The 27,592-nt window shown below is 37.9% G+C and overlaps 2 protein-coding genes and 2 long non-coding RNA genes across 5 annotated transcripts; 3 read left to right on the top strand and 1 right to left on the bottom strand.

Annotated features, from left to right (window-relative positions):
* Positions 1–1,048: 1,048 nt before the first annotated feature.
* Positions 1,049–13,433, top strand: LOC5519435 (WSC domain-containing protein ARB_07867). Its single transcript, XM_032364257.2, has 8 exons — positions 1,049–1,171; positions 2,224–2,251; positions 2,878–2,986; positions 3,072–3,241; positions 4,155–4,439; positions 8,483–8,591; positions 9,732–9,904; positions 12,787–13,433. Exons 1-8 carry the CDS (start codon positions 1,106–1,108, stop codon positions 13,077–13,079), a joined length of 1,233 nt encoding a protein of 410 aa, XP_032220148.2. The 5' UTR covers positions 1,049–1,105; the 3' UTR covers positions 13,080–13,433.
* Positions 5,967–6,648, bottom strand: LOC125559144. Its single transcript, XR_007306379.1, has 2 exons — positions 6,275–6,648; positions 5,967–6,089 (listed from the first exon to the last, which is right to left on the bottom strand). It is a non-coding gene; the product is annotated as an uncharacterized LOC125559144 (long non-coding RNA).
* A 3,550-nt stretch (positions 13,434–16,983) lies between the features above and the next one.
* Positions 16,984–21,763, top strand: LOC116603346. The gene is made up of 5 exons (XM_048720472.1): positions 16,984–17,304; positions 18,448–18,541; positions 19,223–19,335; positions 19,681–19,838; positions 21,659–21,763. Exons 1-5 carry the CDS (start codon positions 17,031–17,033, stop codon positions 21,761–21,763), a joined length of 744 nt encoding a protein of 247 aa, XP_048576429.1. The 5' UTR covers positions 16,984–17,030.
* A 275-nt stretch (positions 21,764–22,038) lies between these two features.
* Positions 22,039–24,503, top strand: LOC116616713. Of its 2 annotated transcripts, XR_007306343.1 has the most exons (3): positions 22,039–22,298; positions 22,885–24,038; positions 24,283–24,503. It is a non-coding gene; the product is annotated as an uncharacterized LOC116616713 (long non-coding RNA). The 2 variants fall into 2 exon arrangements; XR_007306342.1 differs by having other exon boundaries at positions 22,885–24,503.
* Positions 24,504–27,592: the final 3,089 nt, after the last annotated feature.

Genomic DNA, 27,592 nt, shown 5'->3' with positions numbered 1-27,592 from the left:
AAAAAGTTAAACCACTTTTTTCGGATTTCGCATCCCCCCCCCAAGAAAATTAACGGGCCTGTATTCTAACAAGTAAAAAAGGCACCTGCCGTTCCCTAGTCAGATAAACCTAAAAAAAATTTAAACCACCCCTTGTTTATCATTAAAAATACAACGGTTTATTCGTAAAGAAACTCCAAAATATTTTTACAATCTACTAATGAAGTCTGATACGTTATTGACTATATGACTGTAAATATCTTGGGTTTTTTTACTCGCTTGAATTAGCCGAATGGGAATGGATGCTTTGTGCTCTGTATTCTACCAATAACTAAACCTTGCGGGATACAGGGATAGGAATCACCAACAAAAGATCCATATTATAGATCCTCGTGTTTGTCCTGTTCTCTTTTTAATTCATCCGCGACCTTAAAGTGCACTCTGGGCTGACTACAAACGAATTTAAAACTTTTCAGCAAAAAGATGAAAAATGCAGATTTTAGGCTGGATATCATTGTTAAATGAAACAGCGGTATCACACATGCTTTCTGTTGCTTTTGTTTTGTTTTGTTTTGAAAACTTGTTTAGATTTTAGTCAACACTCGATCAGGATTTTCAAGACCATTCTTTTAGAGCCACCCATATTCTGGGTAAAAGTTGAACATATTACGATTGTATAACTGGGTTTTTGGAGACAGTAACCGAGCCTAACAGTGTTTCGAGCTTTTGGACTTTCGTTTAATTATAATGCTTGATGCACAGTAGCAACATAACACAATAATACCGTTATGTCACAACCGGAAAAGTTGGGAAAACAACATGAATGCTAACATGATATGTTAACATTACATTATTGCTAGATTTGTCTGTATTTATTTTAGTGAAATTTCACTTGTGAGTGGGGAATTTTGTTCTCGTGACTTCAAGCTTATGTTGTTTTGTGTCCTAGTGTGCTTTAGACTTAACAAATCTGATCTTGATTTTAATTCTCCCAATTGTTTTAATCTATAGTATATAACATTAGGGAGAATATAGTTTTAAACTTAGTTCGTCTACAAAAGCAGCTGCAAAGTTTGTTGAGCATCAGTATTGCTCCATAACGGTTAATCGTTTTAACGAATGCAACATGCTTGGTCTCATTTGGTTCCAAAAAATGATAATGAATCCAAGACCTACTGTCGTTTTTCTCCCGGTAAGTGAAATCACCCTTTCCACTACAGACTTACGAGAATGTCATTTAAAACAAGAGCGGCAGTTTTTGTTTAATTCAAAACAAGCCTGTTAAATTTCTACTCTGTCCCTTCCGCAACAAACAAAAACATAAACAGTAAAAATCATATACCGTTTGCCTTAAACGATTTTGAAAAAAAATGCTAATACCCCACTGACAGCCTTAGGTACGAAACCCGTCTTCAAAGGTAACAAAAAAAAACACGTACCATCCATTTATGTTTCTCTTTTCAAGTTTGATAATCAATGCCTCAACTTTTCATACATCTTGTCGTGCATAACAGAATTTGTGGTTAACATAAGAAATAATATTTTTCCCGAACAAAGTGCCATCTTTAAAAAAAAAACGTATGGGAAAAATAACCAAATTTACTTCCAGAAACAAAATATTTTTCAGGTTTTGGTCCTACTTTGTTTTGATCTATCGTCAAAACTAAGCAGGAGCGATAATAAAGAAAAATACAAATATTTCTAGTGCAACAGCTAGTAAAAACTAACTGACTTCGTGAAATTTTCACCTAAAGATACAAATACTCAAGTGGGATTAAAAAGATTTCGAGTTATATTATATAAATTCACCTGCGGCACAACATATATCATAAACAAACTATTTCTATGGTAACAAAAACGCAAACAATGTATTATTTTAAAACGGAAATCACAAAGACAGAAAAGCATATATATACACAAAATGTCTGCGTCACTCTTCCCGAAAATAGCAATATCTTTTCGTTGATAATTTGCATTGTCCGGCTGTTTTTGTTAATATTTGTACACACAGCCATTGGATTTAGGCATTTTCTTACATCTTCTTATGCCGCACACAAGCCAAACAACCCCCTATCGCTCTTATTTAAGAAAAATGTAGTATATCTGAAGCTATGGCGTGTTACCTAAGAAAAGATGGTCCGCTAAATGGTTAAAGAAACCCCCCCTTCCACCCCTCGCTTAAAATCCTCAGATCCTGGGTACGGCCCTGATTTTTTCATTTTCTTATTTTTTTTTCATATACAGCTCATGTGGGTGGTTTTCGTCATAAGCGGTAAGTTATGATCAATTTTGTGTTGCCTTTAGTGTTTGCAGGTGGAATGTCTTCAACTATAGCACCGGATAATTTTGCCAAAGATATCGATATATAAAGCCATAAAAAAGCGAGCAAACATTGCGTCTTTTTTCTTTTCTTTTTGTTTTCAATGGCGAGCGTTCAAGTACCGCAAAATATAAGTGATGTGAGTGCTGATAAGAAAACTGCGTAACACGTGATGGTCGAATACTTTGACTGCTTTGGATGGAAAGAAAAGTAGCCTGCTTGCAGGCGGTACTCAGTGTTATCATCGCGAAAAACTCTCTCCGTTCGGTGATAGGGCGCCATCTTGTATTTTAAGCCGCGTGGTTCCTGGGGACGAGCTCAAAAAACGACGCAGGGCAGGGATAACTGAATGTTTCTGCCCTGCGTCCGTTTTTGCGCTCGCCCCCAGGAACCACGCGATCACTGAACTGAGCGGGTTTTCCGCGATGATAACACCGAGTACCGCCTCCAAGCAGGCTACAAAAAAGTAATCTTGATTGGCTGCCGGGCATATAGCCAGAGCGTTAAAAGAAACGCCGGCATTTCTTCTTTCTCCCTAACTAGATGGATTTACTTGATTGTATCATTTTTTTTCGCAGCTGTTCCCCCAGATCTCTACATCGGATGTTATAGGGACAATGGCGAACGGGACATGCCGGCACTGTGGTTAAACAATGCAAACAATACACCAGCAATATGCATAGAAGGGTAGGTGCTAATAATGATGACAATCATGAACAAGATTTGATATCAATTTTGATATTAATTCACTTCATTTCTGTCTTGACAAAAGATGTGCCGCAAAAGGATTCTTGTTTGCTGGCGTTCAACACTCGGACTGTTTCTGCGGAAACTCATACGGAAAACTCGGAAAAATAAGCGAGAATGGTTGTAAACTCAACTGTCTTAGAAATACAAACTTGAAGTGTGGAGGGGATTGGGCCAATTCTATTTACCTTGTGGGTGAGTAATGTACCTGTCTGTGACGGAGGGGGGGTGTGGTCAAATCAATTATGACGTTACAATGACGTCATAAATACGCCTAAACTATCAGATATCGGGTTGAAATCATTTTGCATCATTCAGATATGTCAAAATTAACCTTTTAACGACTTTACAATGCAAAAAAGGCCGTATAAACGTTTATAATCATTATTTTGTAAGAATTTCCGCTAGCTTAGATTTTTTACAGAAATATTGCTAGCTAGCTTGGATTTATTACAGAAATAAGTATTTGCATGCATGTATTACTGCTCATAGTAATGACAAATGCATAATATTAGCTTTTAAAGTGCCATCTAGTAAATCTAGTGACATTTTTCAAAACGGCTATGAGAGAGCACAATTTTCCCACCCCTCCCCCCAAATATACGAGCTAAAAAATTGTAGCTCTGTTGTGAAACTTGTCACCTAAACAAACTGATAAAGTAAAAAGAGTCATTTAAATCTGAGAAACAGGACCAAAATATGAATTCACTACTTTTTAGTTTTTGGGAAACATTTGTTAAAAAAACGTTGCTGCCATGGTAACATGGAGCGCCTCCTCGACATGCCAATGGCATCAAAACGTCCGCAGATAGGTTTTAGAAAAAGGCACAACGTTTTAGCCCCTTAGCTGCTATGAGAAGTTATAGCAATTTTCCCAGGGGGGGGATAAAAAAGCTCCCCCCTCCCCCCAGTCTGAATATGTACCACATGGGGACTACAAAACAGCTCCACGGCTTCAGAAAGATTCTTAATCAGTACATTTCTACTTTTGCTCCGATAAGACCAGTCTCACATTGGATGGATGGAAATGTAGCATTTCACTTTCCAAGTAGCTTTTCTTAAAGAGAGTAATTCTCACAGAAAATAAGACACAGTCTTTCTACTTCAGCAATCAAATTATCGCAGTTCATTGGCTGCTACCTCGAGAGCTTGCCACGTGACCTATGGGGTGACCAATCAGCTCTCAGTGGCCTTCTCTCCGCACAAGACGAATGCATTCAACGGTGCAAGGCAAAGGGATTTCACTTCGCCGCCATAAACAACTACACTCTGTGCAGCTGCGGTATAAACTACGGTCGGTACGGGAAAGCTAGCAATACTACAGACTGCAATCCAAGGTGCAGCCGTGGAGAGCATTGCAGCCATATCGATGCTAACAGCATCTTCAGAACAAGTAAGATATGCCAAGACTATCTACAGAACAAGTGAGATATGCCAACACTATCTACAGAACAGGTGAGATATGCCAGCACTATCTACAGAACAGGTGAGATATGGCAACACTATCTACAGAACAGGTGAGATATGCCAACACTATCTACAGAACAGGTGAGATATGCCAACACTATCTACAGAACAGGTGAGATATGTCAACACTACAGAACAGGAGAGATATGCCAACACTATCTACAGAACAGGTGAGATATGCCAATACTATGTACAGGACAGGTGAGATATGCCAGCACTATCTACAGAACAGGTGAGGTATGCCAACACTATCTACAGAACAGGTGAGATATGCCAAGACTATCTACAGAACAGGTGAGATATGCCAAGACTATCTACAGAACAGGTGAGATATGCCAACACTATCTACAGAACAGGTGAGATATGCAAACACACTGTTAGTTTCAGAGAGTAGTTTTAACTCCAAAAAGGGAGTAAAAAACCGAGGTACAAAATGACTCCCTTTTTGGAGTAATTTTTTACTCCCTTTTTTCTACTCTCTCAAGGGAGTAGATTTTACCCATATAGGGGAGTAACTAAAGGGAGTGATTTACTAGGTTGCTTGCTATTACCCCATTAAAGGAGTACAATTTACCCTCAAAATGGAGTTATTTTTTACTCCTTTTTTCCTACTCTCTCAGGGGAGTAAATTTTACCCACTTTAGGGGGTAGCTAAGTAGAGTAATTTACTAGGTTGCTTGTTGTTACTCCATTAAAAGAGTACAATTCACCCTCAAAATGGGAGTCAATTTTTACTCCCTATTTTATTTCCCCCAACTAATTGGGTAACTAAAGGGATGATTTCAACCCCCTTCCCCCTGTTTTTACAAAATGGCCGTTTAAACTCCACCTACTTCAGGGGTTAATACTGGAGAAATTAGAGTAATTTAGAAACACCAAGGAAAAAGACGTTATTATGAATTTGACAAATCATTTAATTAAACAATTCAGTTAAAAAAATAACAAAAATATAAGTTGAAAAAATGTTTGAAAAATTATAGTCATTTGACATAAGGTATCCAGGACAAAATTACTAACAAGTGTTCCAACATAACAAAGCTGAAACAAACATACACAATATTATTTTTCTATAACAACTTTAGCAGCTTTTGAACATTACCCTTTTTGGCGTCATTACGGTTTTCCAAAAGAACTGCCACCTCCTCCATCTTTGTATATTCAGATAACAAGCTAGAAGCCTAATGCCTCTATATGCACCATTTAAATTTGAACCTGGTAGGCTAGCTTGAAAAGATAACTAGGTTCTTCATATGCAGGGTTACTGTGATCAGAATATACGGACAAAAACCAACTACAGTAACATTAGATATTCAAAATAAATATCTGGACAAATTTTAGATGCAAGACTGATTACTAGGTTTTTACTAAGCTAAGTTAGTCAATTTTGTGCTTCAAGTAACAGTTTATAAAGCATAGGCGCTTTAGATGTAAGTACAGTGATTAGTGAATAACCTAAGTTTACGAAGTTTTTATTCGTTTCTTGCGATTTACGCATTGATACATTCCTTATACCTCCAACTTCTTTCTTTTCTGGCTTTGCAACTCGAGCACATTTTACTATCTCTATCATAATGTCCTGCGAAGATAATAAGAGAAACACATAAGAAGGTAGTATTGCTTTGGAAGATAACAAAGAATCACAAAACATATCAGTCTAGTTCGAGAAATCCGCTCACGAACGATGATTTGATGCTGAAGTTGGTCGCACAAATCACATTTACTATTGAACCTATCACATTATAAAGCCCATTACACACTAACCTTTTACTTTAATCCCTTTTCTGCCATCAAATCCTTAAAAAAGGTGAATTACGCGTAGAAAAGACGGGAATAAACGGCTATCTGTTTGGAGGTTATGATAATGGCTTTCGTTCGACCGTTATGATTTTGCGCCTTGGGCCCAAGCCCCTCTCGGCCACTAAAGCGAGGGACGCCCGGTACATTTTGCTTTTACGGGCCCTGGTGAGCCGTCTTCTATCTGCAAAGCGGGACTTCTTTTTTTTTTTATAATCTCAAGTAGCATTTCTATTAGAAACAATATATATGATTTTATAATGTTCAAATCGGATCTAAGAATTTTATACAATTATCACCCTACCTATCTTTCTTTTCAATGCAGTACTAATTATTCTGAGCAAATTCTGAAGGTACACCACATAAAACTCATGTTCGAGTCCAATGCCTGTCTTTGATTACATTTCCTATTGTTGTAGTATAGCCGAGTATGGTGAGGCCTGTTCTTGTATTGAAAATGTTCTTTAGGATTTCCTAAGAATTTCCTAAGAGTTCCTAAATTGTAGAATGCTTCAAATCTTCTTCCTAAGATTTTCTTATGCAAATTATTCCGATTTTCTGGTTTACTGCTTATACTAGGAAATCCTAGGAATTTTTAGGAAGTTTAATCAAATTTTGTTGTTTTGATGGAACTTAGGAAATCTTAGGAAACTCCTAGGCACAGGGTAGAGTTTTTTGTCTCAACAATAAATACGATAAATTATTATTTTTATCTGTTGTCTTATATAATAAAGACTATCGTTTTCCTTCTTAAATTCAGCTAATTCAGAGTAAAAAAACAACTCGCTTTATTTTATATATTTGGAGTGGTTTGTTACTGCTCTAAAAAGATACAGCTGGAGTAAAAACTACTCTTTCAACACGAGATGGCTGGAGTAGTTTTTACTCTTCAAAACCTACCCCCTCAAAGGAGTACTGTTTTACTCCATTCTTGACCATCTGGAGTAAAAATAACTCTTTTCACTTCAGATAGTTGGAGTAGCTTTTACTCTGCTAAAATTACCCCCCAGAAAAGAGTACTTTTTACTCCATTATTTGACCAACAAGAGTGAAAATCACTCTTTTTCTAAGAAACATTCGATACTAATTCTCAGCAGAGTAAAACTTACTCCGTTAAGGGAGTAAACAAAAAAAATACTCCTCAGTGGAGTAGTTTTTACTCCAATAAAGGAGTTCAAATTACTCCTTTAAAAGTACTCCATCGCAAAGAGTAGTTTTTACTCTCTGAGTGGAGTCAAAATAACTCCCTGAAACTAACAGTGCACTATCTACAGAACAGGTGAGATATGCCAACACTATCTACAGAACAGGTGAGATATGCCAACACTATCTAAAGAACAGGTGAGATCCGCCAACACTATCTACAGAACAGGTGAGATATGCCAACACTATCTACAGAACAGGTGAGATATGCCAACACTATCTACAGAACAGGTGAGATATGCCAACACTATCTACAGAACAGGTGAGATATGCCAACACTATCTACAGAACAGGTGAGATATGCCAACACTATCTACAGAACAGGTGAGATATGCCAACACTATCTACAGAACAGGTGAGATATGCAAACACGATCTACAGAACAGGTGAGATATGCCAACACTATCTACAGAACAGGTGAGATATGCCAACACTATCTATAGAACAGGTGAGATATGCCAATACTATCTACAGAACAGGTGAGATATGCCAATACTATCTACAGAACAGGTGAGATATGCCAACACTATCTACAGAACAGGTGAGATATGCCAACACAATCTACAGAACAGGTGAGATATGCCAACACTATCTATAGAACAGGTGAGATATGCCAATACTATCTATAGAACAGGTGAGATATGCCAATACTATCTACAGAACAGGTAAGATATGCCAACACTATCTACAGAACAGGTGAGATATGCCAACACTATCTACAGAACAGGTGAGATATGCCAACCACAGGACATCTTGGGATAATTAAATTTTCGAGTTTATTTTGACAAAATTTGGCGTTGTGTGATACAAGGGGGAATATCTCAGAATCACAACGAGTGTGAGCGAGCGTCCTAAACCTTGGCCATCATTTTATGCTGGAACTCTTGCAGCACAGGCCTGTACCTCGCCTTACCCGCAAATTTCTCTTGTGAAGCATATCATAATATCTAACCGACTTTTTTTTTATTCTAGTGGCCGCTGATCTTTATCTCGGATGTTTTATTGACGTTGGCAATTCCTTCGACCTGGCAATCGTAGCTGGTCGATACCTCGATAATACGCCGATTACATGCTGCGCAAGGTAGGCGACTAACAACAACATACAGCAATAACAACAACAACAAAAACAACAAATACCCCAATAACAAAATCAACAACAACAAAAATACAAATAACAATAACAACAAAAACAAAAATAACCATAACCATAACTGGAACAACAACAACAATAATAAAAAAAGTTACCTATATCTATATGTATTTCTGGCTAGAGTAACATTTTTGTTAACGACTGTATATATATACTATAGCAAACTATTCTTTCATCCCTACAATCTTGTTTCTTTGCTTGCCCACTCATCAGAGGATTTAATCACTACAATAACTATACGCAGTCTGTTTACATCATTATAAATATAAACATGAAATTGGCATGGCTCAATTGTTGCGTAGGATGGCTTTGTTTCTGTGGCAGCACGAAGACACTAGCTCATTGAGCTTGTTTAAATTTAAAAGAGAGCGATATAAAAAACAAATTCGCTTAGACATATCTTACGCCCACACAACTTTGTCCCCAGGGTATTCTGGGTAATTTTCAATATGGCCTCTATCTGACGATGACCCTGGCGGAGGCTAGGTTGTGCCTAAATCCCACCCTTGGCCTTCTACATAGGACTAAGTGAGCTTATACGGAGGGCTGAAAGGGACACCATCAAAGGGCCGAATTAGAAGATAGGGCCGAAACAGAACTTTGATGGGGCTGAAATTGGGCTCCTACAAAGGGCCGAATTAAACGATAGGGCCGAAACAGATTTGAGGTGGGCCGATTCAGAAATCACTAGGGCTGAATCGTCACCCTTAAAAGCTGATTTAGCTCTTAAAGCCGCATTGTTACCAGTCTACTTCCGGTCGATTACCGGAAAACGTGAATAATACTTCAAAATATTGAAAGTGTGTCTATTGGAAGTTTCTTTGAGGATGTGATTGATAATTTAGAGCGGATGGCCTGTTAAATATCTTGGATTCTAATAGATTCTTTTGTTTTTTAACGGTTGAGGTTTCCGTCTGACCTCCGGAAGTAAACTGGTGACAATGCGGCTTTGACCTTTGAAATGACCTTTGAAAAATTGGGACCAAATTGGCTTTTGGGGTCGAATTGGCCCTATCAATGTTACAGTGTAAAGCATTGAAGGTTATGTCTGTGTTATTAAAACACTTCCAGGTGTCGTGCAAGGGGATATCGTTACTGTGGGCTCCAGGCCAGTGACTGGTGCTTCTGTGATGACAGCTATGGCAAACACGGCAAGGCACCAGAGAGCGATTGCAGTTCAGCGTGCAAGGGTGACCCAGGCATTATTTGTGGAGGGCCCTATCGAAACTCCATCTATGCCGTCGGTATGTAAACTAGGGCTGCTGGTGCTATTTAATTGAGGGGTAGGGTTCGTCAACTGGGAGATACCTCTACGGTTTGGAGAAAGGTCACAGTTTAAATAGGGGGGGGGGGGGGGATCAGCCTGAGGTTGAACTGATAGGTTCTTTACCTCTTTGAAACGGATGATGTTTCGAGCATTAACTACGCAAACCACCAGACCATCTCATCTCTGTAGTACCGTACAGATATATTTATTTTATTTTATTAGCTTCGCCACAATAGGCGGGGTAGCCGCAACAGCATGGCCATTTACTGCGGACCCTTAAATATATAGGATCCAATATATATACCCTTAAGATATGTTGTCTGCATAGGGGTGGTGGAATCAATTAAGTCTATTTTAATAATATTTTAATATTTTTTTAAATAATATTTTAAAAGTCGTCTGTTAAATCTAATTATAAGTAATACTACTAGTAAAGCTGAACTATCGCGAGCTTTTGTCGATAACTAAAGTCCATACAAAACTCCCTCACATGCCTGTCAACTTGCCTTATCCTACTGCCCCTCCCCCCAACCAATATCCAAATTTAAGACTGCTTTTTAATTAGACAATCTCACTTATAAATGTAAGAGAATAATGGACTATGTATGTATCTACATCTTTGTTCACGGCACTCTGATAAAATTTGTCTGTCTGTCTGTCTGTCTGTCTGTCTGTCTGTCTGTCTGTCTGTCTGTCTGTCTGTCTGTCTGTCTGTCTGTCTGTCTGTCTGTCTGTCTGTCTGTCTGTCTGTCTGTCTGTCTGTCTGTCTGTCTGTCTGTCTGTCTGTCTGTCTGTCTGTCTGTCTGTCTGTCTGTCTGTCTCTCTCTCTCTCTCTCTTTCTCTCTCTCTGTCCCGAGAGAGTCTATGTAAGTACATAGACGACTTACATATGGAATGTTCTACCTAACGACCCCCACCTGCTGTTACCATCTTTTCGGCGTTTGCTGTAGAAGTATTATTTTAACGACGTTAGCATCTTGTTGCTATGATGCATGATGCATGATGCATGATGCTTGAAATTTTTGATTTGGCCAGAACCTGGAGTTCTAAAAAGGGGAGAGGGGAAGCGAAGCAAGATCTTTAAGAAAGGGGGGAAGCGGATTCATGTTTCTTTCGTGGTTTCCTTAAATTTCTTGTTATGCCTGGTGCACACTAGTGACATAACAACATAACGACATCGCTTCATTTTCCATCCTCGGAAACCCAGGGGTTTAGAGCAAAATACCCCTGGGTCTCCGAGAATGTTCATTTTCAAATTGTGTCGGGTTGCTATAGAGGGTTTTCATCACTGAGGAAACCATTCCACTGCCCGATAAGAAGTGAGCCAATCACAGCTAACATTATTATATGGGATTTCCTACCAGCCAATCAGGTTTCTTTCTGTCAAATGATTTGACATTTCGCTGTCACCGTGCGCCTAAAAAATGTAAACAACTTAGGCCTTGATACATAATTCCGGAGTCAAACGGGATTTTTAGAAAATCTAAAGATTTTTAGAAAATTTCAGGATTTTAAGACAATTATTTAGGGTTTAGGTAAAATTCTTACCAAATACTGCCGGTTTTCGGTAGTAATGTGATTCTTTCAACTAAACCGATCGTCAATAGCTTGGCTATTTAGTCACTGTTATACAAAAAGTACCGGTCAGCGGCTTTGGCCATATTCCCAGAATGCCTTGTTGGCTTGTTTGCTTCACTGGTAAGAGAGTCAGTATTTAGAAGTTAGTTTAGTTTTTAAACCATTTGTAAATTGTGGAAAGTTATTTCTTTCGATGCGAATAATGCTGAATTGCGCAGTTAAATACATACACAATAAATAAAAAACACAACATAAAGATATATTTCTTATAATTAAGGGAGGAATGGCATATTTATGGGAAAAAATATTTTTAAAAATTGAGATTTTTACAAATCCACAGGTATCCCATCGTGACCACGGGAGCTTTAACCACTTTCCTATGACTATGGGGCTCCGCAGGGGCTCCGCAAAAATAAAAAAAACTTAAACCTACCTGGGGTGGCTAAGTTTGATGGATCTCGGTCTGGCTTGGCTATCACAGGTTATAGTCCTCCCTGCTAGTGACCGAAATAGCGCATATGAACGACATGACGGAAAAACCTGGAAAACGCGCAATTCCAGATAGAGATACAAGACACAATTTCTCACAATGGCTATCAGGCTATAGGTTTCTTGTATCACGGACTGATTTTCAAAACACAAATAACGTGAGGCCGAAGTGCACATAACCCGATTTTGGCTGTGTATCAGTTCAGGGACGAAAAGCTCAAATTTCAATGACACTTTACAAAAAGTCGCATCAATTAAAAAAAAAAAGTCGCACTTTGTTTGCTATAAGTTACTAAGTACTCAGAGGAATTCTCCGCCTAATTCGATGTGAAATGGGCTTATTGGAAGCGTCACGTCATGTTTTTCCTTCATGTACATATGAACAAGAATATCTTTATCCATCAGTCTGCCCTGAAGAAGTAAGACGAAAATTTGACAGAGCCGAATACCAGTTTTGGGTGTATTCTTCTGGTTTACTATCACGACAATTTGGGCTTTTTGTATTTATATGAAGTACAGGCACCTTTCTTCAAATGGACAAGACCTTATTAAAGCCGAATTGAAACTACTTCCGGTCGATTAACGGAAATTTCGAAAAATATTTAAAAATTGTAAAGCACTGTGTCTTTTCGTAAGTTTCTTTGTGACTGAAAATTTAGAGCAGATATGGCCTGTTAGATAGCGCGCGGATTCTAATAGATTCTTTTTTCTCTTGTCGGTTGAGGTTTCCGTCAGCCCTCCGAAAGTAAATTTGTTACAATGTGGCTTTAATACCTGTTTCCGTATCCACAGAATCTACTGTCAAGCCACCACCTTACATCACTGCAGTTTACTCCAACACAGAAAACAGCCCGCCCCTGAGCCGAGACCACGTGATGTACACCGAGACATCAGTACCTGATGGCTCCACCTGCGTACAGTACTGTGAGCTTTCGCTAGAGTGCGTGTCAATCAACTACAACCCCGTTGCCATGGTGTGCGAAATGAACAACGTGACGTCATCAGTAGGGACGGCTGTAGTTAGGAAAGGGTTCTTTTACAGTGAGCCAATGAGAATCACTCACATGTCATATTTGCTCCCGTGACTCTGTGTCGCTTTCAAATACGAACGCACACTTTAAATCGATGGCTTATATAACGTGCAGTTGATTGATGTCATTTTGAACTAGCGAGTTCTTTTTTATTGATATTTATTGCGTTCTGGTTGTTTTCATTTTAGCGACAAAGTACTTTATTCAACTGGGTTCCATGACATCTTTACCAATGTATTGCTGATGGTCAGAATCTTTTTTACGGGAAAAAATTGCATAGCGACGAAAATTGATACAAAGTCAAGCCACATACCCTTTAAAAGCTAAAACATTGTTCGAAATACAGGGCCCAAAAATTTAAAATAGTTCGAAATTTTTGTGATTTTATTAAAGAATGTCGATAACCCACGCCTTTGTTATTGTTTATCATTGAAAATACAGCGGGGGGTTTTCGCAAGGAAACTTCAATATTACGATCTACGAACTAAGTCTGACATGTTATTGGCGATATTGATTGAGAATATTTGGTTACTCGCTAGAATTAGTAGGTGGAAATGGATGCTTTGTGAAATGGAGTATAAAATGGCGGCGTGATTGGCCTTCTTTAACAAATTTGTTTGGTTTAAGTTTGGATAAGAATGTCATCTTTCCCTCAATATTTTCTTAATGTTACTTTATCGTGCCCCCCCCCCCCCCCTTTCCACAGCTTTGTTAACATATCAAACATATTCCCCAAGGATAGTGTCCTTCGTTTGCATTGCCTTATATGGTCATTGATGCCCATATTTAGAAGAGCTAAAGTTTTCCCGCTCCCTGATCTCTAGGAAATATGGTGAAAAATGCTGATTCCTGTCAATTTGAGACTCGTGGCAAGAATTTGTCCAAAAAAACCTGACAGCTTGGTTAAATTTTCATCTCACTAATCTTGAAAAGCCCTTAGACCCAGGCCTCCCAGAGATTGACCGAGCGGGTTTGAAGGTCACCCAAATATTAATATGCACATATCAGGTTTACGCCATAATGTAGACCTCATACTGGTCACGCACGACAAAGCCAAAAAATGGCATGAAATTTTCCAATTCTCAATATATATGCTCAACATTCCGCATACAAGAAGTTCCTATGACCAAAAGCTTTATTCCAAATTTTAAAGAAATTTAGAAGATATGAAATTTAGATATTAGCGAGCAAAGTCGGCTTAATTTCTGATCAGAGCCCGACTTCTCCCTAAAAACAAGGAGAATTCATACTTTGAACATTTGAAAATTGCACTTCAAGCCTCATATCTCTAAGACGAATCCATAAGAAAAAAACACTTTTTGATATGTTGGTTAAAAAAAAAAAATTAAAATGCAAAAATTCAACCTTACCGAAGTTCACCAGACCTTATTTGGGGAAAATTTGCCATTTTTTTGCTCTGTCGTCACGCACATGGCTACACACAGCGGAAAAACGCTACACCATTCATTCAGGCGTTCAAAAAAAATCAGGTTATCGCAAACTCGCGCCCAGTTTCCTTGGCGAATGAGGGCAGTCTAATACCAAGACGCCGCGCGATGCATTTTGGGGAGGTTGAAGAGGCGCAGGTGCATGACGGTCAAGATGCCGTTTCGGGAACTGGGTACGGGTCTGGAATGAGGGCGCATATTGCATTGATTGCATGGAAAATGCACAAACCAATTATGATCAGTTACATAATTTAATTAGACGTAGTTATTAACACAAATAGACCATGCATCCCGAGGATTATCCTCCAGCCTAGTCCCAGGCGTTTTAGCCGGGCTCCCTGTGCTCGGAGAAATACTGTGATGCAGCGTATGGGGTAGCAGAATGACTTGAATTCCATTATGATTTTCTCTACCAGCCATTCCCATACCAGAATTATAGGGAAAAAAAACGCGCCCTAGGTCTCTATCCTTTCAACATGAGGCTGGGAGAATTTTCGGCCCATCAAAATTTCGAACCGAAAACGATGTTTTAACGGAACAGTATGAATAACAGCTATCTGTCTGTAGTTGTCTGGTTTTCTTTTAACCACAGCTAGAGGAGGTGAACTGTGAACGAAACAAAACCGTGCGAATTTTGAGCAGTCTAAAATGCTACCGGTAATAACATCACGTTGATAAGGTTTATTTTTGTGCTTTAGTGGCTTGTTTTGTTATTTTCTCAGTAACAGAAGTAATACGCTTTGAAACAGGTCACAACAAGAACAAAAATCAAAATCTGCACTTTTGCACTTTTTAGAAAATGGCTAAGTAACGGGAAAAATCTGGCACTTCATTATTTTTAGTAAGTCAAACGGGCATTTTAATTTTTTTTTGAAATATTATTTAAAAATGCACTATGTTACACCTTTCAGAAGGGGTAATTAAGCTATAGTTTCTAGCGAACATTCTTAAAAATGGCCTTTACTCATTAAATCGAGGGCTCCTTTATAATATTAGTTCGTCTAAGCCATTTTTGCGTACCATCCAGAGTCTGGTTCCTTGATGAATGGCCAAAATCACACAGTCTATAGCCATGTTTATTAAAATGCCTATTTGGGGCGGTTGGGAATATATTTATTGTTAAAAATCCTGACAACTATCAAAACCGGAACTCTCTTAAATGAAACTAGACCCTGTGTGCAGGGTTGACTGGGATACCTGAGATCTGCAACTTGTTTGTGTGACATGTATGACAAAGATTTTACTGCCTACTTTGGATATAATAAAACAATATATATAATCTTGTTTTGTATTGTAAATGCCATATCACAACACTGATTGGGGCGAGAAAGGTAAGAGCATCATCTCTTCAGGTGTGGGGTGGACTCGAGGTGTGCTCCATGAAAGTAGACAAGGCTGACTGTCCTATCTTCAAATACTATCCCCACATCAGAGTAAGCACCGAAATAAGATTAAGGAAAGCTGAGAATGTGTTTTAAAGTTATTTCTTAAACATTTCTTATTTCACTGCCCTCAATGTGCTATCACTTAGGGGTAAATTTATTTTAACACCCAAAGTAAGTCCTATTGTATTTAACAATATAATTTTATTGAAATGTATTATTTTATTTATGTAAGTTACAAGTAAACAACAACATTTATTTATTTTGAAGTCAAATGAGAGGGCTATAGAATATCCAGACTTGATTGAAATTTATAGAGCATAAACATATTTTCAAGATCAACAACACTACAAAAATATTACAAATTTTATTGAAAATGTTCCATAAAAATTAAATGACATTCAATGGAGATAAAGGTATTTCAGGGTAATAATAAAACTTAAGCTTATCTAAAGGAAGCACCAAAGTACCAAAATAATTTTCATAGATTTAAGTACATATTTTACACTTACATAACCTACAACACCTATGCTGTACTTTATTAAATTCGACATGGTTAAAATGATGAGAATCAATGAGAGATCAAGATATTTTATAGTAAGAAAATAAAATTCATGTTAGGGTAGCCGGTCAAGTGTCCGATGTAAAGTAGATTCATCGACAAAGCGATTTGTACGAGACGATTTCCATCAATTGTTTCATACTACTTTCACGTTAAAAAAGATTAAGCAATAAAGGTAAATACCTCGACCATTCATGAGTGTCAAGAGCACGTCTTGAAGTAAGCTGTATGAATCTAAAGCAGTCAGCACTTATAACTTAATTCTTATCTTGAGCCGCGTGTCTCGAGTAAATACAGCGAAATCAATCCAACCTGAGATGATTTTCCAAAATAACTTGGTAGAAATTGAGGCTATGGTTAAATATGCAGTTTTTAAATCGCGCCTTCAACTGCACAAATAACATGGATCTGAGAGCTGAAATCTCAAATTAAAGATGGCGGCCATGACAGTTGAACGATTATTTGAAGGTTTCTGGTTCGTACGATTCATACGGAATTCATACCATTTTCAGCCAATAGGAGAGCCAGCTCGCATTACGTCATTACATCACGCCGTTAATAATTCCTCATTCATTCTCTAACACCACTTCCCTGCTCTTATCTAAGCTTTAACATGGCTCCCAAAATGAGAAGCAGTAATGTTCTGCGTTATATTGAGAGTGCGGGACTCTCTGAGGATCTCAGCGAGTTTGAGAGTGAGAACGTATCGGCGGGGTCTCGCTTGGCCACCAAGAATGAGACGGCAGTTCATGTAGAGAGCACAGCTCGTCTATATGAACTCCGTCTTATTCAGATGGAGAAATTCGCCATACGAGAGAAGGACACGGCTATTCTTTTTGGTGAAAATAGCCGTCCATTTAGGGCGGCTACTATCAAGACCTTTCTCGGTAAGTGTAAAGTATGATGCTCTATCTAAATACTGTAAATGAGACTAAAAAAGGACGATCTAATAACTTACGTACGTAAAGCCTCAAGACCGGCGCACATGTTGAGGAAAATTTCACGCATTCACTCTGCTTACTGCCTCGCAAGGCCAAAAACGCACATTTTAAGCAGGAGATAATTATGTCACAGTTGCTTCAAGCAGGACATAATTTTGACACAGTTGCTTCAAGCAGGAGATGATTTTGTCTCAGTTGTTCGTGACACGTAACTTCGATCGACGTCTGCACTCGTGAAATTTTCCTCACCGCGTTCGCCGGGCCAAGTTTAAAGTTTTACTTGCCCTAAAGCCGCTCTTTCATGATTTTAAGTTTACCTTCTTTAGATGAAATAACTATAGATTCAATCTATATCCTAGATAAACGTACTGCCCTGCTAGACCATCCCTGTTAATCTAGGCTAATACCAGGAGCGCCGGATTTTATAGGCGGCTTTGTTGTAAAATAATGCGGTAATAAGAAGTTCCTTCCAATTTCTTACAGATTCTACACTAACCCTACAGACCCTAGGCCATTTAGGTCGTTTATCATTTGCTTCCGATACTAACTGATTCAAGCCAGCTCAAAACTGGCTGATAAGGGGGAGGGAGGGCTGGTGTTAGAAAGGAGAATTATACAAGTTTGAAATGAGTTAGGGCTATTATTAGTAAAGTTTAACAACCTCTATTAAACTGTGTCCTGGTATAGAAATATTAGGTTAGTAAACAGGAAATGCTCATGACTATCACTCATTATTCTTACACATGCACTGAGGAAAGAGGTGTTATAAAAAGGAGGTTACAGTTTTTAAAATGTCTGTATTCACTGTATTATCGATGGTAAGCATGCCCAAGGTGAGTGAGAGTTGAAAAACAAACGGGCACGAGAGAAAGAAACTTAAAAGAACCTAGGTTGCCTTTTTATATAGTGGTGGTACTTGTTCAAGGAACATATTACTTTTCAAATTATTAAGGCTTTTTGAAATATCCAGTTCCCCAAATGGATCTATTCACACATCTTTTGTGTTTGTGTTGATTTTATAAAATTTGAACCTTAATAATTTTAAATATTGTAATTGCAAAAATTTACTCATTTGTTTTTATATTTTAGAATACTTAGGCGAACCGAAGGGCACCAAAATTGGCAGTCTCGCCTGCAAGGGTCTGGCGCCACCTTCCATAAAAGGGATGGAAGCAGCATTAAGGTATTAATATTAATATTTTTAATATTGAAATGTTAATGTTTTTCCAGGTTTTTATTTTATTTATTTACTAGATATTTTCATAGTTGGCTCTTCCAACAGAGATGGACGGGCAATTTTTTTTGTCATTTTTAAATTTTAAGCCCTGATTATATTTTATATAAACTCGTACAACATGTTTATAATGCTTTATTACACAATTCAAAGATTGCAAAACACTCACTACTCTTTTCTATTTTGTGTGCATAAAGTAGATATCTAACTCTCCCTTGCTGTACCTCTTGATATTGTGATATTTTCTGATACTGTTTTGTGATATTTTTTGATACTGTGATTCTCGTTTATATCCAATGCTTATTCGAAAACAAAATAGACTATATTTTTCCTGTTTACTTGCTTAATTGAATTATCACATATTAGATAAATTATAGATGTCTTTACTTTTTCTCTAAACATAATATTGCATATAGTATCATATCTAGTAGCTAATAATTTTGAGATTAATGATGATATATTTTAATGACATATTTTAGTCTAGTTTGATGGTACAGTGATTTTTAATGTGAGATATTTAAGTCTAGTTTGATGGTTTAGTGACATCCATATTGATTAACTACACTTGATTTGGTATTTTGATTAAGACACTTTGCAATAATATAATTGGTTAATGACTCTGTCATACAGATTCTGGATGCCGAAGTTTGGGCATGTTGGCCCATACAGTGAGCAAGTTAAAAGAGATCATGATGGGAAAATTGTAGACATCATCCCAAAAGGGAACCCTATGGAGGATGCTGGTAAGTGTCTGGTATGATGATTATGACAGTATTCCTGTCAGCCTTATCATTATACCAGTACAAGAAACAGATTTTTGGACTGGCTCAAGATTTATTTCTATCACAGAGGGTACAAGATGCAGGTTGCAGGTCGGCTGCAGGTTGGGTACAAAATGCAGGTCGGGTGATTACAGTTTTTTTTTTTTTTTTTTTTTTTGCTTTAACTATTTCATACAAACTACGGCTCACGTGACGCGTTAAAATATTGAATACTTAGATTCTCGTTTATTACTAAACAATTATGTGACTGGGAATAAAGAATATCCTTCCAGTCTCAAGGTTTTATTTCTATCATTTTCTTAAAAGGTGTCAAGACATTGATACGTTCCTTAAATAAAAGGAAGCGCCAACCTTCTAGAAGAGACATGAGGGCCGGCATGAAGCCCTATGAGGCAAAGAAGGCGCCACCATTCTCTCTTGAGGATATGCTCAAGATGAGAGAATACTGTTTGAAGACAGTTGAGGTAAACAATTTAATTACCATCACAAAAAAATGCATTAGAAATAAACAGGTGACATCACATATAGGTCCATTCTACAAACATGACAGACACAATAGATTCTGTAGTCGAATATTCCATAATATTCGAGGGGTCCATCAGAGAGGACGAAGGCATCTAGTAGATTCTAGGATAATCTCCGATACTATCACAAAATCAAGGGTCCAGCAGATGGAAGAAGCAGGAACTAAATAGACATCTGTCTAATAGCTTATTAGAGGAAAACAATGATAATATCCTAATCTCAATAAACAGTTGAAGCTCTCGTAAGCGACCACCTTGGGAACTGATAATTGTAGTCGTTAACAGAGCTGGTCTCTTACGAGAGCTTGCTCTCATAAGCAACCACTGGGCGCCAAAAACTTGAACAATAGGTGTTGGTCTCTTACGTGAGCTTAATTAAAATGGAATCTAAAAGTTATCGTGATAACAACAACGCTGTAATATTTTGGTTTATTGCTTGATTTTCAAACTAGGTATTTTACTTATCATGAGAGTGAGTTGTTTTACTTAATAGCAATTAATTCTACACAAAGTTGCTCATTATGCTCGTTTATATCAACGACTTAAGCTTTTCGTCATGAGAATATCGCATGGGCCTTTTGTTAGCCGATTTCTAAAGCATGCAACAAACAAGTGGATGGCTATTGTAACTGGATGAAGGATAAATCGTGGAGCTGGAAATGGACTAGAGATTCATTGTATTTATACATTTTCTGGAGACAGAAAGAAACGTCAATCCCATGGTTGAAATTGAAGTTAGAATATTGTAATTATAAAATTCTTTAATAGTTGCCTACTGGAAAGGCAGCTTTTATGAAACATTACAACATTACAAATTTGGAAAATATTTTGCTATTTTTATTATACTCTTTTGCCTTGGACTACTTTGGTTCATTTTATTCAATTGCTTTCCTATAATTATTCTGCCTAATTTTTTGGCTTAGTGGTATTTCAGCAGTTATACTTCTGTCTGGCACTGTTATTCAATCAAATAAATGCAGAATCTGAGATTTGAAACTTATTCATTATATCATAATAATGCCATTGTAATGGCATTATGGCAATTCATTGCAAATTTCATCTAAAAGTAGTCAAAAATTACACTGCCTATGTGGGACAACTTCATTAGAATTTGAAAGCTCCTATTCATAGCCTGGGACTACCTATATGTCTGTTCATTCAAAAGGATCCCTATATCCTTTTGAAAATTGAGTGAGGTGTAGAGTTGACTGAACACATGTATTACTACTATTACTATCACTGTAAATCAGCAATAAAATCTAAAGTCATGGTAAATTATCAAATGTCACATTATTTTCAATCCTTAGATTTAGCTCATTCCATCTATAATTTTTTTAATCAGCTTCCTCTTTTTGTTTTAGTCAACTCTGGCCAAATTCCCTCCCGCATTCAGATAAAGCTGCCATGGTCAAAGGCTGACAAGCATGCCAAAGGTGCGTAGTTAACCTTTTCTTGTGAATAGTTATTTTTCTTTTGAGGTATATAATATTGTTATAATTTACATATTGCAAGAGTTAATCTGTCGCTATGGGCCAATCCCCTAAACCCTAAGTTGTGCCCTGTTATGGCACTCATTTCGTGGCTACTGTTTTCTGGTAAGTATTGGAGGCACAATGTCACATTTCTGGGTTGCCCCTATACATCCTATTTCTTTATTTCTTTTCCTTTTTTTTCATTTTTAGGAAAACCTTACCTTTAATTTACCTCCACCATTACTCACAATAGAAACCTAGCAATCTAATCTAGTGATATATTATTAGGAATCACGAAGGGTTACATCTTCCCTCGCATTGCCAAGGACAACCGACGTGCCCTTCCATCAAAGCGAAGTGTGGCCTCATAGCGTACTATATTTTCCAAGGTAAATGCATCAGTACACCAATATCTTAATCAAATCTCTAATTTCTTGTCATAAGGAACAGTAAATCATATAATATCACTTGTTTTTCCGGCTGGCTTACAATCATAAAATACTGTTTTTCTCTCATTCTTGTGGTTTCCTTTCAAAAACAAATACAAAATGAGAAGAAAAGTTGCAGGAATTTTAAAACTAATTTAGAGATTCTTACAAATGGTGTAATAATATGACCATGCCATGCACTTTTCTTAATTTTGTATCACACTCGCACTACCCGTAGTGGCCTTTGGCAGTGCCTGCAAAGTATGCTGGATTCTCAAGCATGTCGCACTGCATGCTTGTTACAGGTATATATGCAGACAAAATTGTGCTCCCTCTCTAATATTTTATACATGCATTTATTAATTATTTCCCTCTTGCTTGTAGATGACCAAGGCCCTATTTGAGAAGCCATACACCACACATAGCATTAGAAGGTCAGCAGCACGCTGGGCAGCCAGATGTGGTGCTGATGATAGCACAATCAAAAGGGCTGGTCGCTGGTAAGAACACTTGCCAAAAGCAGAATGACATTAATTTTGTGATGTGATATGAACTTTTGTATGAATATAATAATCAAAGAATGTTTTTACTGGTGTTGGTTCATTGAAATATACCTTACAGCAGTAACAAAAAACATTAAAATCACTTGATGTCTTTCCAATTGTCCTTCCTGCTCTTCTGCCCTTGTATTGATATTTTCAGTTCCTACTGGTTGTTAGGCATCTTCTCTTTATAGTCATGAAAGGTCACTTTTGTTGTTGTTCTTGTTGTTTTGACTTTTGCTTGCAAATTTTGCCTCTGGGGTAGTAGAATTCACTTTCGCTTTCTTTGTTGGTATTCATCGCTTCTTTACCAAAAATCGAAAAGCTTTTGTCTTCAGTTTTTTTGGGTTATGCTTGCCCTGGTAAAAAAATGCAAGCATGCAAGCTGTCATTGCCATATTATCATATTATTAGTTAGTGAGTGATGTGTTCTTAATTGCTAGTCTCAGGACTTTTGCACACCCCAGAATGTTTTGCTTATCATGATTTCCTGACGAATTCAAGTCGTCATACATAACATGTAAATTTTCATCTTTTCTTTTAGGAAGTCGAGCAGCTTTGAACTTTACACCCAAGACGCAAGAGCAGAAATGATTACTGAACTTCATGACGACAATCAAAGCCAAGACCATCTGCTGTGGATGTTCAAGCCCCTCAGATGAAGCACCTCCCACTACATGCCATCCAGACAATTATTTCTGCCCTTGCGCCTTGGCAGCCTACTGTCAAATCATAGCCATCATCAAATGCTATCCTACATGGAAGGACAACCATTCAAACCATGGAAGGAAAACCATACAAACCACCCTCCATCAAAGTCATGATCAATGGGACCATGCATGGAAGGAAAACCATTCAAACCAATGGAGGACAACCATTCAAACCATGGAAGGAAAACCATACAAACCACCATCCATCAAAGTCATGGTCAATGGGACCATGCATGGAAGGAAAACCATGTAAACCCCTGAGGGGCAGTGGCTACACATCCATGGGGTGTAGAATGGAGATGTCAGGCGTTTCCTCCCTCCACTACCCTAGGTGTTCACCTTGGGCAAGTGATATCCCACCTCTAGCCTCCCATTGCCCTAGGTTACAAGATAGCGTCAGATAAAAACTTGGCGACAATGAGCCCTTGGCAAGGGTGATACCCCGATCTATTGATCGTTAATACCGCATTGAATTATGCGGGGGGACCAAGAAGCCCTTATCTATACAAGAGCAAGTAAAAAATAAAAGAACAATACTTTCATTTGAACATATCTATATTGATTAGGTATTCCAACCTCCATCATCTCACATACCCTTATCGACTTAACCTGCCTTTCACCACTTTACCTGCCTCCAACTGGCTAGCCTGTACTTCAGTGACTTACCCATTCCTCGTTAATTTACACTCATCAGCTTCCATTCTGTAACAGTCTTAACTTCCCTAACTGGCTACCTTCAAGAATGGAAGGAAAACCTTACAAACCATCCTTAATCAAAAAAATGGACAACAAAACCATGCATGGAAGTAAAACCATGGAATTGAAACCATTCAAACAAAAAGACAGTCATTCAAACCATCAAAGGAAAACCATTGCAGTGTTTGCCTTGGGCAAGTGATAAGACACCACTAGCCTCCCTTTTCTCTTTTCTAAGAACAAAAACCCTTACTGCCAATACCACCCTCGGCATTTCTGGGTTGCCCCACAGGTAAATAGAGGTACTTTAATGTTGTTGCCTCATTCTTATCTGACTCCAAAGTCAGGGCCATTTCTCATGCCTATAGCCTAAGAACTGAAATTGATATGTATTTTGCATTTTGAATATCCCTTGTTTGGTTATCTTTTCTACGTTTCTTACCAATTTTACACAACTCGTTCTATTTGCACCATTACCAAAAACCCCATGATTATTCTTTTCATTGAATCCAATTAATTCTTTTCATTCTTTTCAGTGAATCCAAAGTAAAGGTGAACAATACTGATGGGAAAATGCACTGCATTTCACTGCATTTTATGCAGGTGCTTGTACTCAGCACATCCTTTTCCAGTGCTTTATGCTTGTGGCAGTTGGCTGTCAAATATGGAGTGGAATATTGGACATCCCTTTACAGATATATTTTCTTATTCTGCTGTGCTGTCTTGTTGAAATAAATTTGATCCAGGATCTTTTTAATTTGTGTCTGAGAATTGAGTTATTTTTAGCATATCTCCACCACTCCTCCGGCACCAGGGAGGAGTAGTGAAGATGTGCGAGGGGGACTCCGATAACAAATTGGGTGTGGTTCAAGGAAATTTTAAAGGCCAAAACACCCCCTTCGAATAGCAATTGGTCGAATTTTATTCCCTAAGAGATAACAGAATTTAAAAAAAAAAAGGTTAATTACTCCCTTAGGAATAGCAGTTGGTCGAATTTTATACCCTAAGAGATATCGGCTCCTGAACTCTTCCAAACCAAATTTACCCAGTTTTCCTAAAGCTAACAAGGCGCGCAAAGAACATTTTATGTTTTTTCTATAGGCTGAAATAGGTACATAACTTCTCACTCTCCAAGGAAACCTTTAAAGTAAGATTTGGACATGCATTATAACAATACACATACCTGTAATCTTGACAAACTCCTTCTTCTGAACCTCATCCCTTTGAACAGCTGCCGTAAGTGTAAGCTTCTCCGTTTTCTCTTTCTAGTCTGTAGTCACCATTAACATTGTTTCCAAGTATTAAACCTCTTAACAAGATTTCCTTGTGTTCCTTAGCTGTTTAGTAGTTTTCACTAGTTGTTTTCACGGTCATCAAGGTCTGAATACTTGTCATGTTTTCCCCGCCAATTTTACCGTCGTTCACCACGCGACACTGCAACTCAAAACTCGAAAATGTGACAGGAGAGCAGCATCAAACCCGCGGTTTTGATTGGTTTCTTTGGGATTTGACATGATGTGACCAATGACGGTGACGGGTGACGGTTTGTTATTGGCTCGTTTTCAGACAGTGTATCCAGACTATATTGCAACTGTAGTAGAATGTCTCAGTTCTACTAACAGCGATTCTCAGTGTAACGCGATGTGCAGGCGATGGCAAAGTAGCCAAGCGTCATTTTGCAGTCGTCAGATCTATGACAGTAAATGCTCGCTTTCTCAAATTCATCCCGAGTTTTACTCGAGGCTGGAAATGTTCCATGTTGAATGACAAATGTAAAGGATTTTTTTTTGCATCGAGCTCGCACTGTTCGTACCGTTACTGGGTTTTTGTTTTGTATACCTTTACAGAAACTCTGCAAACATCAGATGCATAGTTGGGTTTTGAAGCGGACTTACTTTCTCACCATTGACCAGAATCATGATAAACAACAATGTTTATTTAACGAATGAAATTGTTCTTTGATATTCTGGTTAACGGTGGGTGAACAGGGCAGCGACAGGGGTTAGGGTGGTAGGGGTGGGACACCTCTAAAAAAAACATATGCTTCTCGAGAAAATGAGTTTCAAATTCTAAGGGATAGCAAAATAAAATGAGTTTTGACCTTAGGGGACAGGAAAAGGTCTCCGTTTTAGATGATTTATCCTTAAGGGATAGCAGTTAAAATTATCGCCTCTGTCGTGTGGGGAAACAGGGAAGCTGTTCATTCCTTCTCGACTTCTTCTTGTTATTGTAACCCTCCAAGGAATCCAGTTCTCAGCAGTGGGCGGATATGCAACTACGCTGTAAATCTTTCGATTTACTCTCGCACTTCATCAATCCTAGACTACTTGTTGTTAAAACAAAAGGTACAATGGTCAAAAAGAAGTCCTCCTACTTGTTGCTTGTTGCTATTTCTGCAATCACAACCCTCATAACAATCTAGATCTGACATTTTTTATTAGCTGAATTTGTGGAGCCCTGTCCAGGAAAGAGAAGCGGTGGGAACTTTATACAGAAGTGTAGGAAAGAGAAAAGGAAAAACTGTACCCTACTTTATCCACGTCCCCGTATAGTCAATATAGGGATACCCGTGTTAAAGTGGTTTCACTTAATGATAAGTCGAATACTTCATAAAAGACGACACTATATCATTTATTTTCAATGTTTGTTTTATCTTTAGGATTTACTCTAATTCAAACTCATCTCACCCCCACCCCACCCCTTCACTACCCCCTGAAACCAACAACCCGCCCCTTAGTTTTGGAACAACTCTGTTCTCGTAGTTTACTAAGGCCGTTGGGGGACCTAAATAAGCCGCTGTGCTCGTTCAGAGAGAAGAAAAATAGGTGAGACCAACATAAGTTTTGACCCCTAAGTTATAGAAAAAGTGCGTAGTCTCTAGATCCTTTTCCCCAAAGAATAGCATCATCCACTATAAGCGCGTAAAGGCTTTTGGCAGCGCAACATGATAAGTTGCCAGGAAAGATGAACTCGTTCCAAAATGACAAAGAAGTAGGCATTAAGAATAAGTAATTAGGTACAGAGTTCCAAAATGACAAAGAAGTAGACACTAAGAAGAAGTAATTAGGTAGAGTTTCATCCTCTTTGCCGAGGTTATGATCAGGTAGCGAATGTCAGCATATGTAACAAATGTCAGCGTACGTAGCAAATGTCAGCAAATGTAACAAATGTCAGCAAGTTTTGAGGTCTAGCTAGTGCGATCTTTCTCAGAAAAATACCTGTTCAAGCGGAGCACAAGACTTGGAAATCATTAAAAGGTAATATATTGTTATAGATTAGACTAGGGAAGACACAAAAGTAATAAAAAAACATCTTCCGCGTATCATCTTCAATGGCCATGTTCATTTTCGGCTTCATTGTACATGCCTAAACATCGAGCTCACATTTTGAAAAAGCAACAAAATAGTCAACAATAAAATTAAGTTAGAGTTGTTATTAGGATATAATGACCCACCAGCGTGAGACTTCCTAATGGATAGCAGTTAGCATAATTTCATACATAAATGATAAGGCGATCACTTTAGACAGACAGACAGACAGACAGACACAGACTAGTTTTGTTATAGATACAGCCTATTTTTGTCATATTTGCGACATTTGAAACAGTCGTATGTCAGTTTTGCATTTGTCCCCTCTATATTAGCTGTAGGATTTATGATCACAGTTTTACTATATTAAGCGGAAATTAAAAAGTAAAAGACCCCTCTTATATAAAAATTTAAAACAAAATTTAAAAATATTATACATTTTGCCAGGTGAGGTGGGTATTTGGCCCAAAAGAGGTGCCGCTAAAGGTCTGTAATTCTTTGAGATTAATGTGAAAGCAAACTGATATAATCGGAGCCC

This window comes from Nematostella vectensis, chromosome 13 (assembly GCF_932526225.1).
Source record: "Nematostella vectensis chromosome 13, jaNemVect1.1, whole genome shotgun sequence".
Lineage (NCBI taxonomy): Eukaryota > Metazoa > Cnidaria > Anthozoa > Actiniaria > Edwardsiidae > Nematostella > Nematostella vectensis.
Note: the sequence above shows the minus strand (reverse complement) of the source record. Positions and strands in the feature narration are given on the sequence as shown.

Coding starts and splice junctions, on each gene's coding strand:
- LOC116603346 (XM_048720472.1), top strand. CDS start 17,031: ATGGCTCCCAAAATGAGAAGCAGTAATGTTCTGCGTTATATTGAGAGT. Junction 18,542..19,222: donor GGGATGGAAGCAGCATTAAG/GTATTAATATTA, acceptor TCTGTCATACAG/ATTCTGGATGCCGAAGTTTG. Junction 19,336..19,680: donor GAACCCTATGGAGGATGCTG/GTAAGTGTCTGG, acceptor TTTTCTTAAAAG/GTGTCAAGACATTGATACGT.
- LOC5519435 (XM_032364257.2), top strand. CDS start 1,106: ATGCTTGGTCTCATTTGGTTCCAAAAAATGATAATGAATCCAAGACCT. Junction 1,172..2,223: donor CTACTGTCGTTTTTCTCCCG/GTAAGTGAAATC, acceptor TTTCATATACAG/CTCATGTGGGTGGTTTTCGT. Junction 2,252..2,877: donor GGTGGTTTTCGTCATAAGCG/GTAAGTTATGAT, acceptor TTTTTTTCGCAG/CTGTTCCCCCAGATCTCTAC.